This window comes from Ranitomeya variabilis, chromosome 7, assembly GCF_051348905.1.
Source record: "Ranitomeya variabilis isolate aRanVar5 chromosome 7, aRanVar5.hap1, whole genome shotgun sequence".
Lineage (NCBI taxonomy): Eukaryota > Metazoa > Chordata > Amphibia > Anura > Dendrobatidae > Ranitomeya > Ranitomeya variabilis.
In genome coordinates, this window is record NC_135238.1 from 369,126 (window position 1) to 387,076 (window position 17,951).

General features: G+C 52.5%; 1 protein-coding gene across 1 annotated transcript in view; it reads right to left on the bottom strand.

Moving 5' to 3' along the window:
- TGFB1I1 (transforming growth factor beta 1 induced transcript 1) overlaps positions 1-17,663 on the bottom strand; it is a 233,928-nt gene extending 216,265 nt beyond the window's left edge. Inside the window, exon 1 of the mRNA XM_077273569.1 lies at positions 17,607-17,663. Within this exon, the coding sequence (XP_077129684.1) occupies positions 17,607-17,648 (42 nt within the window). The 5' untranslated portion in view covers positions 17,649-17,663. The remainder of the gene's footprint in view (positions 1-17,606) is intronic.
- Between the last annotated feature and the right edge of the window lie 288 nt (positions 17,664-17,951).

Genomic DNA, 17,951 nt, shown 5'->3' on the forward strand with positions numbered 1-17,951 from the left:
CGGTCATTATTAGTGTTGAGCGATACTTTCCGATATCGGAAAGTATCGGTATCGGAAAGTATCGGCCGATACCGTCAAAATATCGGATCTAATCCGATACCGATACCCGATCCCAATGCAAGTCAATGGGACGAAAATATCGGAATTAAAATAAACCCTTTATAAACTTGTAGGTTCATTCTACATGAAGGAAAACAACTAAGAATAATGTAGGATGTATTGGGGGACGTGGCGGAGACATTAAAGGCACAGAGGTGTAGCCCAATGTAATAGAATAGCAGGATTTTGGTTTTTTTTATGACGTTCGGCGGTAGAAAGATTTTGACTATGTTAATTTTTTTTTTTTTTATGTCAGATATTGATGTTTCACTACTTCCACGCCCTTCACCTTCTTTTTTACTTCTCCCACACTTTCTTCTTCATTATCCTCATCATCAGCTTCTTTGACATCAACTTCTTCACCTTATTCATCTTCTTCTTCATCTTCTACCTATTATTTTTTTGGTTACATTGTTCATATTCTTTTTATTTTACTATTATCTTCATCATATTCTACTTCTTCATCATATTCTTATTTGTGACAGGCATTCCCGTAGTTGTTATCTATAAAAGTTTGAAGATTACACCTTCCGTTCTGCCTGTCACAAAACAGTTACATTTGTCCGCGTTCAGTTTGGCCTGCAGCATCAGGCTTTATCCAGGGGCACCACGAGGAGGAACGGACTCACCCCCATACACTGCTTAGTCTTCTTCTGCTTATAATTTAGATAATATTTTTTGCTCTGATATTTAGTGTTATGCTTAATGTTCTTCTGCTCTTTGTTCTGCAGCCTCTTGTTCTTCTGCTTCTCGGTCTTCCAGGTCGTCGTCGTCTCCAGGGTCGTCGTCTCCGGGGTCGTCGTCATCAGGGTGGTCTTCAGGGTCGTCGTCTCCGGGGTCGTCGTCATCGGGGTGGTCTTCAGGGTCATCGTCTCCAGGGTCGTCGTCATCACGGTGGTTGTCGTCTCTGGTGTCGTCGTCATCTTAGGGGTGGTCTTCCGGGTCATCGTGTTTAGTCTCTTGAACTTGGAAATGTAGCAGAAGGTACAAGAAGGCTGAGAAAATGCCGAGAACCAGCTGATGGAACTGGAACTCGGATGGCTACCCGAAGGTCCAAGAGCCAATGGAACTACCGAGGACCAGCTGACGTTACTGGAACCCGGTTACTAAGCAGGAGGTACCCGTGCCTTAAAGCACTACCAAGGACCACCTGACGTTGGTGGAACTCGGATACCCAGAGGGAGGCACCTAAGCCAAAGGCTCTGCCCGGAACCAGCTGACGGTACTGGAACCAGGATGGGGAGCAGAAGGTACAAGAGCAAAAGACACTGCCGAGAACCAGCTGACGGTGCTGGAACCCGGATGGGTAGCCGAAGGTCCAAGAGCCAATGGAACTACCGAAGACCAGCTGACGTTACTGGAACCCGGTTACTAAGCAGGAGGTACCCGTGCCTGAAAGCACTACCAAGGACCACCTGACGTTGGTGGAACTCGGATACCCAGAGGGAGGCACCTAAGCCAAAGGCTCTGCCCGGAACCAGCTGACGGTACTGGAACGAGGATGGGGAGCAGAAGGTACAAGAGCAAGTGTCTGCGTGGCTTTTGCAGGACACGATGCCGGCTGCACAGCAGGGGAACAGCTGGCGGTGCTGAACCCCACTGACACATTGGCTGGTGTTTTTCTCTGTGCAGCTAGCAGTACCGGGCCCCAACTGGCGGTGTTAGAGCCCGGGGTCAGCAGGAGGAGGAGATGGAGCAGAGTGTAGGCCGAAGCCTGCACTGGCGGCAGCTTTGGGTCTGTTGTGCCTGCGTGGCTGTTGCAGGACACGTTGCCGGCTGCACAGCAGGGGAACAGCTGGCGGTGCTGAACCCCACTGACACATTGGCTGGTGTTTTTCTCTGTGCAGCTAGCAGTACCGGGCCCCAACTGGCGGTGTTGGAGCCCGGGCTCTGCAGGGGGAGCAGAGTGTAGGCCGAAGCCTAATTGAACCAATTTCAAAGGTAACCTCTAACCCCCCCTCAGGGGTTACAAAGTAGAAGAGCCACAGCTTATGCAGCAGTAGTGCTGCACAAGTCAAAGGTTGCTCTTTTAATTTTGCTCCTTGCACACGCTGAATGAAACACGTATAACATTTAGCCCTTTATACAGTCAAACTGTGTTGGAGGCGCGAGTTCCCTTTGTAATGAGACGCAGCACAGATGTCAAGAATCCCACCTTGGTGCTGGGTGCAGCCTCCTGAGCGTTGTTATTTGCTGTACAGGAGTCTGCGCTGTCGTGTTATCCCCTGGCCTAGCGCTGTTAGCGCTGCCCATCTTCTGACCTCATTTAATGTCGGCCGGTGCGGTTCGCGATGACCATGAATCCCAGCCCCGCGGTGTCTTAACATTGTTAAAACACTGCGGGGCTGTGATTCATGGCCTGGCGCAGCACATATGTTCGCCTCTCGCACTCGGGTCCTTACACCCGCTGCAGACTGTGCGGCGTCAGCTGATCCCTTATCGCATGCCACGGCCATGAAGCCGCACAGTCTGAAGAAGGCGGGAGGAGATGAGGGACAGGCGAAGTGATGCACTGCTCATGCCCATCAATCACACCCTCGCAGTCCCAAGAAATAAGACACCGAGGGGCGTTGTGTGGGTCAGGGCGGCCGCAGAGGCGCAGGCAGCCAAACAATGATGCCAGAAGACGGGCAGCGCTACCAAGGGGGTTGCAGCGTGTCATTACAAAGGAAAGTCACACCACCGGGACGGTTAAATGGTCACACAGAGGACACATTTTAGACGTGTTTTCAGTTCCACATGTGCGAGGAGAATACGTTTATGAGCCACCTTGCACACATGCAGCATTACCGCTGTACAAGGTGGCCTTAAAAACGTACAAACGCCTGGGGGAGGGGGGACAGGTTCCCTTCAATTTCAGTTCTTGTGTCTGCGTGGCTTTTGCAGGACACGATGCCGGCTGCACAGCAGGGGAACAGCTGGCGGTGCTGAACCCCACTGACACATTGGCTGGTGTTTTTCTCTGTGCAGCTAGCAGTACCGGGCCCCAACTGGCGGTGTTAGAGCCCGGGGTCAGCAGGAGGAGGAGATGGAGCAGAGTGTAGGCCGAAGCCTGCACTGGCGGCAGCTTTGGGTCTGTTGTGCCTGCGTGGCTGTTGCAGGACACGTTGCCGGCTGCACAGCAGGGGAACAGCTGGCGGTGCTGAACCCCACTGACACATTGGCTGGTGTTTTTCTCTGTGCAGCTAGCAGTACCGGGCCCCAACTGGCGGTGTTGGAGCCCGGGCTCTGCAGGGGGAGCAGAGTGTAGGCCGAAGCCTAATTGAACCAATTTCAAAGGTAACCTTTAACCCCCCCTCAGGGGTTACAAAGTAGAAGAGCCACAGCTTATGCAGCAGTAATGCTGCACAAGTCAAAGGTTGCTCTTTTAATTTTGCTCCTTGCACATGCTGAAAGGAACACGTATAACATTTAGGCCCTTACACAGTCAAACTGATTTTGAGGCGTGAGTTCCCTTCATAAAGAGACGCAGTACAGCTGGCAAAAATGCCACCTTGGTGCTTTGCGCGGCCTCCTGAGCATCGTTATTTGTTGCACAGGAGTCTGCGCTTTTGTGTTATCCCTTGGCCTTGGGCTGTTAGCGCTGACCATCCTCTGACATCATGTTATGTCGGCTGTTGCGGTTTGCGATGACCATGCATCCCAGCCCCCCAGTGTGTTAACATTGTTAAAACACTGCGGGGCTGGGATTCATGGCCTGGCGCAGTACATATGTTCGCCTCTCACACTCGGGTCCTTACACCCGCTTCAGACTGTGCGGCGTCAGCTGATCCCTTATCGCATGCCACGGCCATGAAGCCGCACAGTCTGAGGAAGGCGGAAGGAGATGAGGGACAGGCGAAGAAATGCACCGTTCATGCCCATCAATCACACCCTCGCAGTCCAAATAAATAAGACATCGAGGGGCGTTGTGTGGGGCAAGGCGGCCGCAGAGGCGCAGGCAGCCAAACAATGATATCAGAAGACGGGCAGCGCTACCAAGGAGCTTGTTGCGTGTCAATACAAAGGAAAATCACACCTGAGGGACGTTTTAATGGTCACAGAGGACTCATTTTTAGACGTGTTCACTTCAACATGGGCAAGTAGATTAAGTTTCTGATCCACCTTGCACACATGCAGCATTACTGTCGTACAAGGTGGCTGTAAAACGTAAAAACGCCTGGGGGAGGGGGGACAGGTTTCCTTCAATTTCAGTTCTTGTGTCTGCGTGGCTGTTGCAGGACACGTTGCCGGCTACACAGCAGGGGAACAGCTGGCGGTGCTGAACCCCACTGACACATTGGCTGGTGTTTGGCTCTGTGCAGCTAGCACATCTGGGCCCCAACTGGCGGTGTTAGAGCCCAGGGTCAGCAGGAGGAGGAGAGGGAGCAGAGTGTAGGCCGAAGCCTGCACTGGAGCAAGTTGAAAGGGAAACTTTAACCCCTTCCAGGCATTTGTAGCTGAAAGAGCCATCGTGTACAGCACTAATGCTGGAAAAGGTAAACTTAGCTCTTTTAATTATGGTCCTTGCACATGCTGAACCTAACACTTATAAAAAGTGTCCCCTCCTACCGTGATACCGTCCGGTAGGTGGAACTTTCCTTTGTGATGTGACGCAGCACAGCCGTCATTCTTACCCCCTTGGCGCCGTGCGCCGCCTCCTCAGCGTTGTTTGAATCTGTCCCGGAGCCTGCGCTGTTAGGTTAGCCCTTGGACATGCACACATTTTGCGCTGCCCGTCTTCTGACATCATTTGGTGTCAGGCTGGCTGCGCCTGTGCGGCCGCGCTGGCCGAGAGCCCGCCTCGTACTGTCTTCTGATTTAATCCCACTGGGGGCCTGAGATCCATGGACATGCGCAGTGCATATCTGAACCTCCACCTCTCACTCATCTCCCTACGGCTTCTTCTGACTGTGCGGTGTCACGGCCGTGGCATGCTATTAGGGACCAGCTGACACCGCACAGTTTGAAGAAGCCGTAGGGAGATGAGTGAGAGGTGGAGGTTCAGATATGCACTGCGCATGTCCATGGATCTCAGGCCCCCAGTGGGATTAAATCAGAAGACAGTACGAGGCGGGCTCTCGGCCAGCGCGGCCGCACAGGCGCAGCCAGCCTGACACCAAATGATGTCAGAAGATGGGCAGCGCAAAATGTGTGCATGGCCATGGGCTAACCTAACAGCGCAGGCTCCGGGACTGATTCAAACAACGCTGAGGAGGCGGCGCATGGCGCCAAGGGGGTAAGAATGACGGCTGTGCTGCGTCACATCACAAAGGAAAGTTCCACCAACCGGACGGTATCACGGTAGGAGGGGACACTTTTCATAAGTGTTAGGATCAGCATGTGCAAGGAGCACCACGAAAAGAGGCACTTTTTCCCTTTGCATCATTACTGCTGCACAAGGTGGCTCCTTCAGTAACAAACGCCTGGGGGGGGGGGACAGGTTCCCTTAAATTTAACTTGTTGTGCCTGCGTGGCGGTCGCAGTACACGTTGCCGGCTGCACAGCAGGGGAACAGCTGGCGGTGCTGAACCCCACTAACACATTGGCGAGGTGTTTGGCTCTGTGCGGACAGCACTTCTGGACGGCAACTAGCGGTGTTGGAGCCCAGGGACAGATGGAGGAGGAGGAGGTAGGAGGAGGTAGGAGGGATTGCCACACACACAGCTGGGGAACAGCTGACGTTACTGAACCCCAATAACAGAGGAGGGACTGTTGACTGTGCGCACAGCACTACCAGGCAACAACTAGCGGTGTTGGAGCCCAGGGACAGGAGGGGGAGGTGGAGGAGATAGGAGGGATTGCCACACACACAGCAGGGGAACAGCTGACGTTACTGAACCCCAATAACAGAGGAGGGACTGTTGACTGTGCGCACAGCACTACCAGGCAACAACTAGCGGTGTTGGAGCCCAGGGACAGGTGGAGGAGGAGGAGGTAGGAGGAGGTAGGAGGGATTGCCACACACAGCAGGGGAACAGCTGACGTTACTGAACCCCAATAACAGAGGAGGGACTGTCGGGACTGTGCGTACAGCACTACCAGGCAACAACTAGCGGTGTTGGAGCCCAGGGACAGGTGGAGGAGGAGGAGGTGGAGGAGGTAGGAGGGATTGCCACACACACAGCAGGGGAACAGCTGACGTTACTGAACCCCAATAACAGAGGAGGGACTGTTGGGACTGTGCGTACAGCACTACCAGGCAACAACTAGCGGTGTTGGAGCCCAGGGACAGGTGGAGGAGGAGGAGGTAGGAGGGATTGCCACACACACAGCTGGGGAACAGCTGACGTTACTGAACCCCAATAACAGAGGAGGGACTGTTGACTGTGCGTACAGCACTTCTGGACGGCAACTGGCGGTGTTGGAGCCCAGGGACAGGTGGAGGAGGAGGAGGTAGGAGGGATTGCCACACACACAGCAGGGGAACAGCTGACGTTACTGAACCCCAATAACAGAGGAGGGACTGTTGACTGTGCGTACAGCACTTCTGGACGGCAACTGGCGGTGTTGGAGCCCAGGGACAGGTGGAGGAGGAGGAGGTAGGAGGAGATAGGAGGAATTGCCACACACACAGCAGGGGAACAGCTGACGTTACTGAACCCCAATAACAGAGGAGGGACTGTTGACTGTGCGTACAGCACTTCTTGACGGCAACTGGCGGTGTTGGAGCCCAGGGACAGGTGGAGGAGGAGGAGGTAGGAGGAGATAGGAGGGATTGCCACACACACAGCAGGGGAACAGCTGACGTTACTGAACCCCAATAACAGAGGAGGGACTGTTGGGACTGTGCGTACAGCACTACCAGGCAACAACTAGCGGTGTTGGAGCCCAGGGACAGGAGGGGGAGGTGGAGGAGATAGGAGGGATTGCCACACACACAGCAGGGGAACAGCTGACGTTACTGAACCCCAATAACAGAGGAGGGACTGTTGACTGTGCGCACAGCACTACCAGGCAACAACTAGCGGTGTTGGAGCCCAGGGACAGGTGGAGGAGGTGGAGGAGGTAGGAGGAGGTAGGAGGGATTGCCACACACACAGCAGGGGAACAGCTGACGTTACTGAACCCCAATAACAGAGGAGGGACTGTCGGGACTGTGCGTACAGCACTACCAGGCAACAACTAGCGGTGTTGGAGCCCAGGGACAGGTGGAGGAGGAGGTAGGAGGAGGTAGGAGGGATTGCCACACACACAGCAGGGGAACAGCTGACGTTACTGAACCCCAATAACAGAGGAGGGACTGTTGGGACTGTGCGTACAGCACTACCAGGCAACAACTAGCGGTGTTGGAGCCCAGGGACAGGTGGAGGAGGAGGAGGTGGAGGAGGTACGAGGGATTGCCACACACACAGCAGGGGAACAGCTGACGTTACTGAACCCCAATAACAGAGGAGGGACTGTTGGGACTGTGCGTACAGCACTACCAGGCAACAACTAGCGGTGTTGGAGCCCAGGGACAGGTGGAGGAGGAGGAGGTAGGAGGAGGTAGGAGGGATTGCCACACACACAGCAGGGGAACAGCTGACGTTACTGAACCCCAATAACAGAGGAGGGACTGTTGGGACTGTGCATACAGCACTACCAGGCAACAACTAGCGGTGTTGGAGCCCAGGGACAGGTGGAGTAGGAGGAGGTAGGAGGGATTGCCACACACACAGCTGGGGAACAGCTGACGTTACTGAACCCCAATAACAGAGGAGGGACTGTTGACTGTGCGCACAGCACTACCAGGCAACAACTAGCGGTGTTGGAGCCCAGGGACAGGAGGGGGAGGTGGAGGTGATAGGAGGGATTGCCACACACACAGCAGGGGAACAGCTGACGTTACTGAACCCCAATAACAGAGGAGGGACTGTTGACTGTGCGCACAGCACTACCAGGCAACAACTAGCGGTGTTGGAGCCCAGGGACAGGTGGAGGAGGAGGAGGTAGGAGGAGGTAGGAGGGATTGCCACACACACAGCTGGGGAACAGCTGACGTTACTGAACCCCAATAACAGAGGAGGGACTGTTGGGACTGTGCGTACAGCACTACCAGGCAACAACTAGCGGTGTTGGAGCCCAGGGACAGGTGGAGGAGGAGGAGGTGGAGGAGGTAGGAGGGATTGCCACACACACAGCAGGGGAACAGCTGACGTTACTGAACCCCAATAACAGAGGAGGGACTGTTGGGACTGTGCGTACAGCACTACCAGGCAACAACTAGCGGTGTTGGAGCCCAGGGACAGGTGGAGGAGGAGGTGGAGGAGGTAGGAGGGATTGCCACACACACAGCAGGGGAACAGCTGACGTTACTGAACCCCAATAACAGAGGAGGGACTGTTGACTGTGCGCACAGCACTACCAGGCAACAACTAGCGGTGTTGGAGCCCAGGGACAGGTGGAGGAGGAGGAGGTAGGAGGAGGTAGGAGGGATTGCCACACACACAGCTGGGGAACAGCTGACGTTACTGAACCCCAATAACAGAGGAGGGACTGTTGGGACTGTGCGTACAGCACTACCAGGCAACAACTAGCGGTGTTGGAGCCCAGGGACAGGTGGAGGAGGAGGAGGTGGAGGAGGTAGGAGGGATTGCCACACACACAGCAGGGGAACAGCTGACGTTACTGAACCCCAATAACAGAGGAGGGACTGTTGGGACTGTGCGTACAGCACTACCAGGCAACAACTAGCGGTGTTGGAGCCCAGGGACAGGTGGAGGAGGAGGAGGTGGAGGAGGTAGGAGGGATTGCCACACACACAGCAGGGGAACAGCTGACGTTACTGAACCCCAATAACAGAGGAGGGACTGTTGGGACTGTGCGTACAGCACTACCAGGCAACAACTAGCGGTGTTGGAGCCCAGGGACAGGTGGAGGAGGAGGAGGTAGGAGGAGGTAGGAGGGATTGCCACACACACAGCAGGGGAACAGCTGACGTTACTGAACCCCAATAAAAGAGGAGCGACTGTTGGGACTGTGCGGACAGCACTTCTGGACGGCAACTAGCGGTGTTGGAGCCCAGGGACAGGTGGAAAAGCAGAGGAACACAATGTAGGCCGAAGCCTGAGAAAGTCGAAAGGGAACCTTTAACCCCCCCCCAAGGCGTTTGTAGCTGAAAGAGCCAGCTTGTGCAGCACAAAAGATGCAAAAGGAAAAGGTGGCTCTTTTCATCATGCTCCTTGCAAACACAGAACTAAACACTTATAAAATGTGTCCCCTGATACCGTGTGACCGTCCCGGAGGTGGGACTTTCCTTCGTAATATGACGCAGCACAGCTGTCATTCCTACCCCCCCCGGCGCCGCGCCCCGGCTCCTCAGCGTAGTTTGATTCCGTCCCGGAGCCTGCGCTGTAATGTTATCCCTTGGCCAGGCACACTTAGCGCTGCCCATCTTCTGACATCATTTGGTGTCAGGCTGGCTGCGCCTGTGCGGCCGCGCTGGCCGAGAGCCCGCCTCGCAGTGTCTTCTGATTTTATCCCACTGGGGGCCTGGGATCCATGGCCATGCGCAGTGCATATCCTCGCCTCTCACTCCCCTCCCTACGGCTTCTTAAGACTGTGCGGTGTCACGGCCGTGGCATGCTATTAGGGACCAGCTGACACCGAACAGTCTGAAGAAGCCATAGGGAGATGAGTGAGAGGTGGAGATTCAGATATGCACTGCGCATGTCCATGGATCCCAGGCCCCCAGTGGGATTAAACCAGAAGACACTGCGAGGCGGGCTCTCGGCCAGCGTGGCCGCACAGGCGCAGCCAGCCTGACACCAAATGATGCCAGAAGACGGGCAGCGCTAAGTGTGCCTGGCCACGGGATAACATAACAGCGCAGGCTCCGGGACGGAATCAAACAACGCTGAGGAGCCGGGGCGCGGCGCCGGGGGGGTAGGAATGACGGCTGTGCTGCGTCATATTACGAAGGAAAGTCCCACCTCCGGGACGGTTTTACGGTATCAGTGGACACATTTTATAAGTGTTAAGTTCTGCGTGTGCAAGGAGCTAAACCAAAATAGCTACCTTTTCCTTGTGCAGCATTACTGCTGCACAAGGTGGCTCTTTCAGTAACAAACGCCTTGGGGGGGGGGGACAGATTCCCTTACATTTCAGTTGTTGTGTCAGCGTGGCGGTCGCATGACACATTGCCGGCTACACAGCTGGGGATCAGCTGACGTTACTGAAACCCAATAACACTGGGTCGTATGTTTTGACTGTGCAGACGGCACTTCTGAGCCTCAACTGGCGGTGTTGGAGCCCAGGAATTTAAGTTCAGGTGGTAGAAAGATGAACACAACAGGAGACCTGGATAACGTATACAGTGACCTAATTATTTAATCAGGAGGAGGAGTGGCAAATTCCTGCGAGATCCAGGCCTTGTTCATTTTCAGGAAAGTAAGCCGGTCAACGTTATCGGAGGATAGTCGCATGCGACGGTCAGTTAGTACACCACCTGCAGCACTAAAGACACGTTCCGATAATACACTGGCCGCAGGGCAAGACAGCACCTCCAATGCATACTGGCTTAGCTCTGGCCATGTATCCAGCTTTGAGACCCAAAACTTGAAAGGGGAAGAGCCGTCTGGGAGTACAGCAAGAGGGCAAGACATGTAGTCTGTCACCATCTGACGGAACCGTTGCCTCCTGCTGACTGGAGCCGTCTGTGATGGTGTAGACTTTTGTGGCGGGCACAGAAAACTGTGCCACAGTTCGGCCATACTGGTCTTGCCTTGGGCAGAGGCACTGCTTCTGCTCGCTCTTTGTGCAGAGCCTCCACCACTGCCTGGACGCACTGAGCTGCTTTGGAATGCACTAGCAGCACTTCTCTCAGTTGGAATGGAGAAGATGATGGAATTGACCAGTGTGTCTTGGTACTCCCGCATTTTTCGCTCCCGGTTCAACGGTGTGATGAGGCTTTCTACGTTGTCCCGGTAGCGAGGATCGAGGAGGGTGAACACCCAATAATCAGACATGTTGAGAATGTGGGCGATGCGACGGTCGTTTCTCAGGCACTGCAGCATGTAATCCACCATGTGCTGCAGACTGCCAACTGCCCAAGAAACGCTGTCCCCTGCTGGAGGCGTGATCTCTGCCCGCTCGTCATCACCCCACCCTCGTTGTACACACTGAGTACTGGACAATTCGGTAACTCCCTCCTCTGGACGGATGTCTTCCTCCTCCATTGACTCCTCCTCATCCTCCTCACAAACTGTCCCCTGCCTACGCGTTTGTGAGGAACCACGTGGCGCTGACTGTCCAGAAGATGATGGAAATGGTGAATCCTCATCCTCCACCTCTTCCACAACATCATCCCTTAGCGCTTGCAGTGATTTTTCAAGCAGGCAGATAAGGGGGACAGTCATGCTGACTAGTGCATCATCTGCACTCGCCATCCGCGTGGAATAATCAAAGGGACGCAAAACCTGGCAGACGTCATTCATAGTGGCCCACTCTGTGGTTGTGAAGTCTGTACGGCGCTGACTGCGACTTCTTTGCGCCTGAAGCAGCTGGTACTCCATTACACCTTGCTGCTGCTCACACAACTGCTCCAACATATGTAACGTGGAATTCCACCTGGTAGGTAGGTCACATATGATGCGATGTTCCGGCAGGCGGTGTCGGCGCTGCAGAGCCGCAATGCGCGCTTTTGCCGTGCTGGAACGCCGCAAGTGAGCACACTCTAGGCGGACCTTGTGCAGCAGTGCATCAAGATCCGGATAGTCCCTCAAAAAGCTCTGCACGACCAAATTGAGCACATGTGCCAGACACGGGATGTGAGTGAGGTTGCCGAGGCCCAGAGCTGCCACCAGATTTCGGCCATTATCACACACTACCATGCCTGGCTGGAGATTCGCTGGCACAAACCACACATCGCTCTCCTGCTTGATGGCATTCCAGAGCTCCTGCGCTGTGTGGCTACGATTCCCCAAAAAAATTAATTTCAAGACGGCCTGTTGACGTTTGGCCACGGCTGTGCTCATGTCGGTCGTAACAGGTACACGTTCATCACGGGTCCATGTGGAGATGGACTGTGACGGCTCCTGCAGCGATGATTCTGAGGAACTGGTGTAAGAGGAGGAGTCAATGCGTACAGAATGGATTCCTGCAATCCTTGGAGTGGGCAGGACACGTCCTGCGCCACTCGCACGGTCTGTACCCGGCTCAACGACATTAACCCAATGGGCAGTGAGGGAAAGGTATCGCCCCTGTCCATGTTGACTGGTCCACGCATCGGTGGTGAGGTGGACCTTGCTACTGACGGCGTTCAGTAGCGCGTGTTTTATGTGTCCCTCCACATGCTTGTGCAGGGCAGGGACGGCTTGCCTGCTGAAGTAAAAGCGGCTGGGCACATTGTACTGTGGGACTGCCAATGACATCAAGTCACGGAAGCTGTCAGTCTCCACCAGCCTGAATGACAGCATTTCCAGTGACAGAAGTTTGGCAATGCCTGCAGTCAGAGCCTGTGCTCGTGGGTGGTTTGACGAGAAAGGCCGCCTTTTCTCCCATGCCTGTACTACCGATGGCTGTAGACTGGGCTGGGAGTGTGTGGATGACTGGGAAAGTGGTGCTGCGGGTGGAATTACAGCGGGTCTCTGGACAACAGGGCCAGAGGTTCTTCCACGGCGATCCTGGGAGGAAGCCGAACCAGCTGCGTGTGAGCTAGAGGAAGAGGCAACACGAGCTGAAGAGGTGGTAGCTGCCGCTGTTGGTTGGCCTAGCTCTTCAGTGTGTTTTTCTAACTCCGCCGGGTGCCTGTTGCGCACATGTTTCCACATGTTGGAGGTATTGAGGTTGCTGACATTTCGACCTCTTTTGACTTTTTGATGACACACCTTGCATCTGACATAGCAAATGTCATCTGCAACTGTGTCAAAAAAGGACCAGGCACTGCAAGTCTTGGGAGCGCCCTTTTTGGCTTTTGGAAGAGACATGCTCCTAACGGGTGCCAAAGCGGAGGCTGCAGGATCCGCAGTCTTCCCCCTTCCTCTCCCTCTTTGGGCCGTACGGGGAATCTCTTCCTCAGAGCTGCTCCCACCACCTTCCTGTCCCTCACGCCAAGATGGGTCAAGGACCTCATCATCTACACTACCCTCTGCCCCCAACTGCTCCTCCTGGGTAGTCTCAGCAGCAGAGCACGCACCAGTAAGTGGCACCTGAGTGTCATCATCAGCTGATGCGGCCTGCGATGTGGTGACCAGAGCCACTGGCCCACCCGCCTCTTCAGAGGAAGAGAGAAAAAGCTGTTGGGCATCACTGCACCCTGCCTCTTCTTCCATTTCTCCAATGCTGCTTGGCTGGCCCCCTGTTTCCAAGCCAAGAGATTCAGAGAACAGAAGTAGAGACGGCTCCTGTCCTGGGCTCTCTGTCTGCCTGGGCAATTTGGCAGGTGGTGAAGAGACAGATGGCTGCTCTCCAGTGCTCTGTGTCTGAGAGGATGTGGCACTAATTGAAGTTGATGCATTAGCTGCCATCCATCCGACAACGGCTTCAATTTGTTCTTCACGCAGCAGCGGTGTACGGCGCTCTGACACAAAGCTGCGCATGAATGACTGTTGCCTGGTGAAAGTGGGTGCTGATGAGTCACCGGTGCCCGCAGCAGGCACAGAATCCCCACGTCCCCTCCCTGCTCCGCGCCCACACCCACGCCCACGTGCCTTACTCACTGCCTTCTTCATCTTGGTTGACTGATAAAGATAAGCAGAAAAGTACTAACGGCTTTGTGTGCTTATTCCTGAGCAACTCCTCCTAACAGGTATAAGAAACACTAATTTTCTAAAGTGTGGACTAGACTTTAATATGAGCTAATGTGGCCTACACAAATGTAAAGTGGTGTAACTGGTGTGTTTGGTGAACTTTATTATTTATTTATTTTTTGGGGGCTGAACTGACAACAGATAGAGCTGCAGTCACACGGAGACCGTGCAGACAGACGTAAACGGCGCTGCAAGGCCCAAAAACCCTCCTCTACGTTATCCTATGTAGTGTTTTTCCACAAGTTAGCTGGAGACGGGTGGAAAGACACTAATACGATTTTTTTGAAAAAATGTGCAGCAGCCTGCCCTGCACTACTTAAAACAAAATGAAAATTGATTTGGCGGTATGACGCAGTGAAGAACCCTGAGCTGGAGACAACCAGGCTATGGCTGCTCACAGACTACAGGGCGAGCTGCAGTCACACGGAGACCGTGCAGACAGCCATAAACGGCGCTGCAAGGCCCAAAAACCCTCCTCTACGTTATCCTATGTAGTGTTTTTCCACAAATTAGCTGGAGACGGGTGGAAAGACACTAATAGGAATTTTTTGAAAAAATGTGCAGCAGCCTGCACTACTTAAAACAAAATGAAAATTGATTTGGCGGTATGACGCAGTGAACAACCCTGAGCTGGAGACAACCAGGCTATGGCTGCTCACAGACTACAGGGCGAGCTGCAGTCACACGGAGACCATGCAGACAGCCGTAAACGGCGCTGCAAGGCCCAAAAACCCTCCTCTACGTTATCCTATGTAGTGTTTTTCCACAAATTAGCTGGAGACGGGTGGAAAGACACTAATAGGAATTTTTTGAAAAAATTAGCAGCAGACTACACTACTTGAAAAAAAAAAAAAAAAAAGAACAGTATGAGGCAATGAACCACCCTCCCTGAACTGAATACAACCAGCTATGGATGGCCTATGTGGCTGCACTCAGACTAGAGAGTGGGCTGCACTCACACACACACACACACAGACCTTGCAGATCGCTGTGAAAACAGCGCTACAAGGCAAAAGCAAGGTGAATAGTAGGTGAACACAGCGGTTGCTAAATTAGCCTTTGGAAAGCACAAAGAAGCAAATCGCTATCTCTAAACTGTCCCTCAGTCAGCAAACATCGTCCTGTCACTAACTGAATTCACAGCAGAGTGATCGCAAAATGGCGCCAGCGACTTTTAAACTGCATCATGACATCATTTCAGCAGCCAATCACAGCCTTGCCAGTAGTTTCATGCCCTCCATGCTAAACAGGATGTGCCCACACTTGGAATCATTCTCATTGGCTGAATTTCTGCATTTTGAATCTTGGAACTTCCGATTCCGGTATCCGATACGCGGCAAGTATCGGAATCCCGGTATCGGAATTCCGATACCGCAAGTATCGGCCGATACCCGATACTTGCGGTATCGGAATGCTCAACACTAGTCATTATACAATATGGAGCATCATGTGCGGTCATTATACAGTATGGAGCATCATGTGCGGTCATTATACAGTATGGAGCACCATGTGCGGCCATTATACAGTATGGAGCATCATGTGCGGTCATTATACAGTATGGAGCATCATGTGTGGCCATTATACAGTATGGAGCATCATGTGTGGCCATTATACAGTATGGAGCATCATGTGCAGTCATTATACAATATGGAGCATCATGTGCAGCCAGTATACAGTATGGAGCATCATGAGCGGTCATTATACAATATGGAGCATCATGTGTGGCCATTATACAGTATGGAGCGTCATGTGTGGCCATTATACAGTATGGAGCATCATGTGTGGCCATTATACAGTATGGAGCGTCATGTGTGGCCATTATACAGTATGGGGCATCATGTGTGGTCATTATACGGTATGGAGCACTGTGTGGCCATATTTTTTTGTTTATAACTATTGTATATGAAACAGTGTGATCAGCAGTGCTAAATGGGTGTGGTTGGGACGTGGATATGGGTGTGACTAATTATGAATGGGTGTGGTCAGAGGCGTGGCCTAAAATTTGCGCGCCGAAAACTTTGTCCCTCTTTCCCATCTTCAAAAGTTGGGAGGTATGGGCATGATTGTACAAGGTTCGCGGCTACGTAACTAAAACCAGGAGCAATCCAGAAGGCATTCACCATGGACACTGTTAGGGTACCGTCACACAGTGCCATTTTCATCGCTACGACGGCACGATTCGTGACGTTCTAGCGATATCGTTACAATATCGTTGTGTCTGACACACTACTGCGATCCGGATCCCCGCTGAGAATCGTACGTCGTAGCAGATCGTTTGAAACTTTCTTTCGTCGTCTAGTGTCCTGCTGTGGCGGCATGATTGTATCGTGTGACACAGGTTGTATACGATGTGCGCACAGTAACCAACGGCTTCTACATCGCAAATACGTCATGAAATTATCGCTCCAGCGCCGTGTATTGCAACGTGTGACCGCAGTATATGACGCTGGAGCGATAATCATACGACGCTGCAACGTCACGAATCGTGCCGTCGTAGCGATGAAAATGGCACTGTGTGACGGTACCCTTAGAGACAACATGGGCAATGCACGTATCATAGAAATCACTGCGATATATTGAATTTATGAGTGCTGGATATTTCCATGACTCTGTTGATGAGATAAACCAGATACAAGACTGTAAACCTAATAGGCGGTCAGGCCTGTGTTCTTTTGTGTGATGTCCTTTGTTTTAGTGATAAGGCAGAGGTGCATCTACATACTGAATGAATATTGGCCCTCCAACCTAATGGAGGATATAGGTGTACACTGTGGAAATCTTGAATCAATAGCCTCTATCCTGTTTGAGACCTATCATTATCTACATATGTACACAACTCCTGTGGGGTTCCATTATAAGCCAGTGGTCCTGAGATAGACATCCTGTCCGGCCTATGGATATGTATATTGATACACAATGCCTGTGGTGTTTGGGTGACAAACCATTGTTCTTTGAATGGACATGTTGGAGCTAGCCCAAATTGAGTTGAACCTGTCCTACACAAGAACTTTCTTCCCAAGTACGAGGATGCCATCTGCAGGAAGGTGATGATTACTGCAGCCAATGACAGTGTTCACATTGCCAGAAGACGATTGGACATTTGCCACAGAAGATACCGGAAGCAAGGGTGGAGTCATGGCTTGTATGTGGGTGTGGATGTGTATTGGTTTAATATATATGTAAGGATCAGTTATGTATCTCCTCCTTCCCACATCCCAGTTTCCTCTACCCTCTCCTATTACCTCTTCCCTTTAATTTACCCTTGTCCCTTAGTTAGACTTCCCTTATGTATGTCATTGTAAATACCTTGTTTGTAATAAACCACCTTTTAAAGATCCAGTAGTTCTTGTTAATTAGTATTAACTGGCACCCCAAAACTTAGCAGATTCTACAGACACACATGTGACTTTTTGAGGCGTGACTGGGGCCATGTGTTGCTTGCGCCATAATTAGGAACAGGGACCTTGGTATATACAATTTATCCTTATTCTCCCATACTCCTTCTGAGTTCAGCTCAGCTCCCATTCTCCCCCGTGGTTCTTCTCTGTTTGGGCAGCTGGAGGGATTTCAGGACATCTAGGCTCAGTGTGGCTGGAATACACTGACTCCCCGCCATCGTCCTCTGCTCCCTAGGCCGCCTTGCTGCTACATTAGCAGCCTCGTCCGCCCTTCTGTTGCCCTCTACCTCCACAGAGTCACCATTTGTGTGTGCTTTTACCTTGACAATGCCACTCTGGACTGGTAACATCAATACCTCCATTAATTGTTTCACCAGTTCTGCATTTTTAATGGGCTTACCGGCTGATGTAAGGAATGCTCTGCTTCTCCAGATAGGGCCATAATCGTGGGATATTCCCCATGCACAATTCGAATCTGTGTAAATATTAGCAACTTTACCTGCAGCAGCTCTACACGCCTCAGTGAGTGCCTTCAAACCCTGCCTCCTGCACCGATATGTGAGGAGGTAGTGGTTCAGCTCGGATTACCTCATGTGAGGATACTACTACATATCCAGTGTAGAACCGCCCATCCTGGTGGTATCTGGAGCCATCTACAAAAAAACACTCAAAATCTGCATTAGGAACAGGTTTTTCATGAACATGTGTAAAACCCACTGTCTCCTGACTCATCAGTTCTATGCAG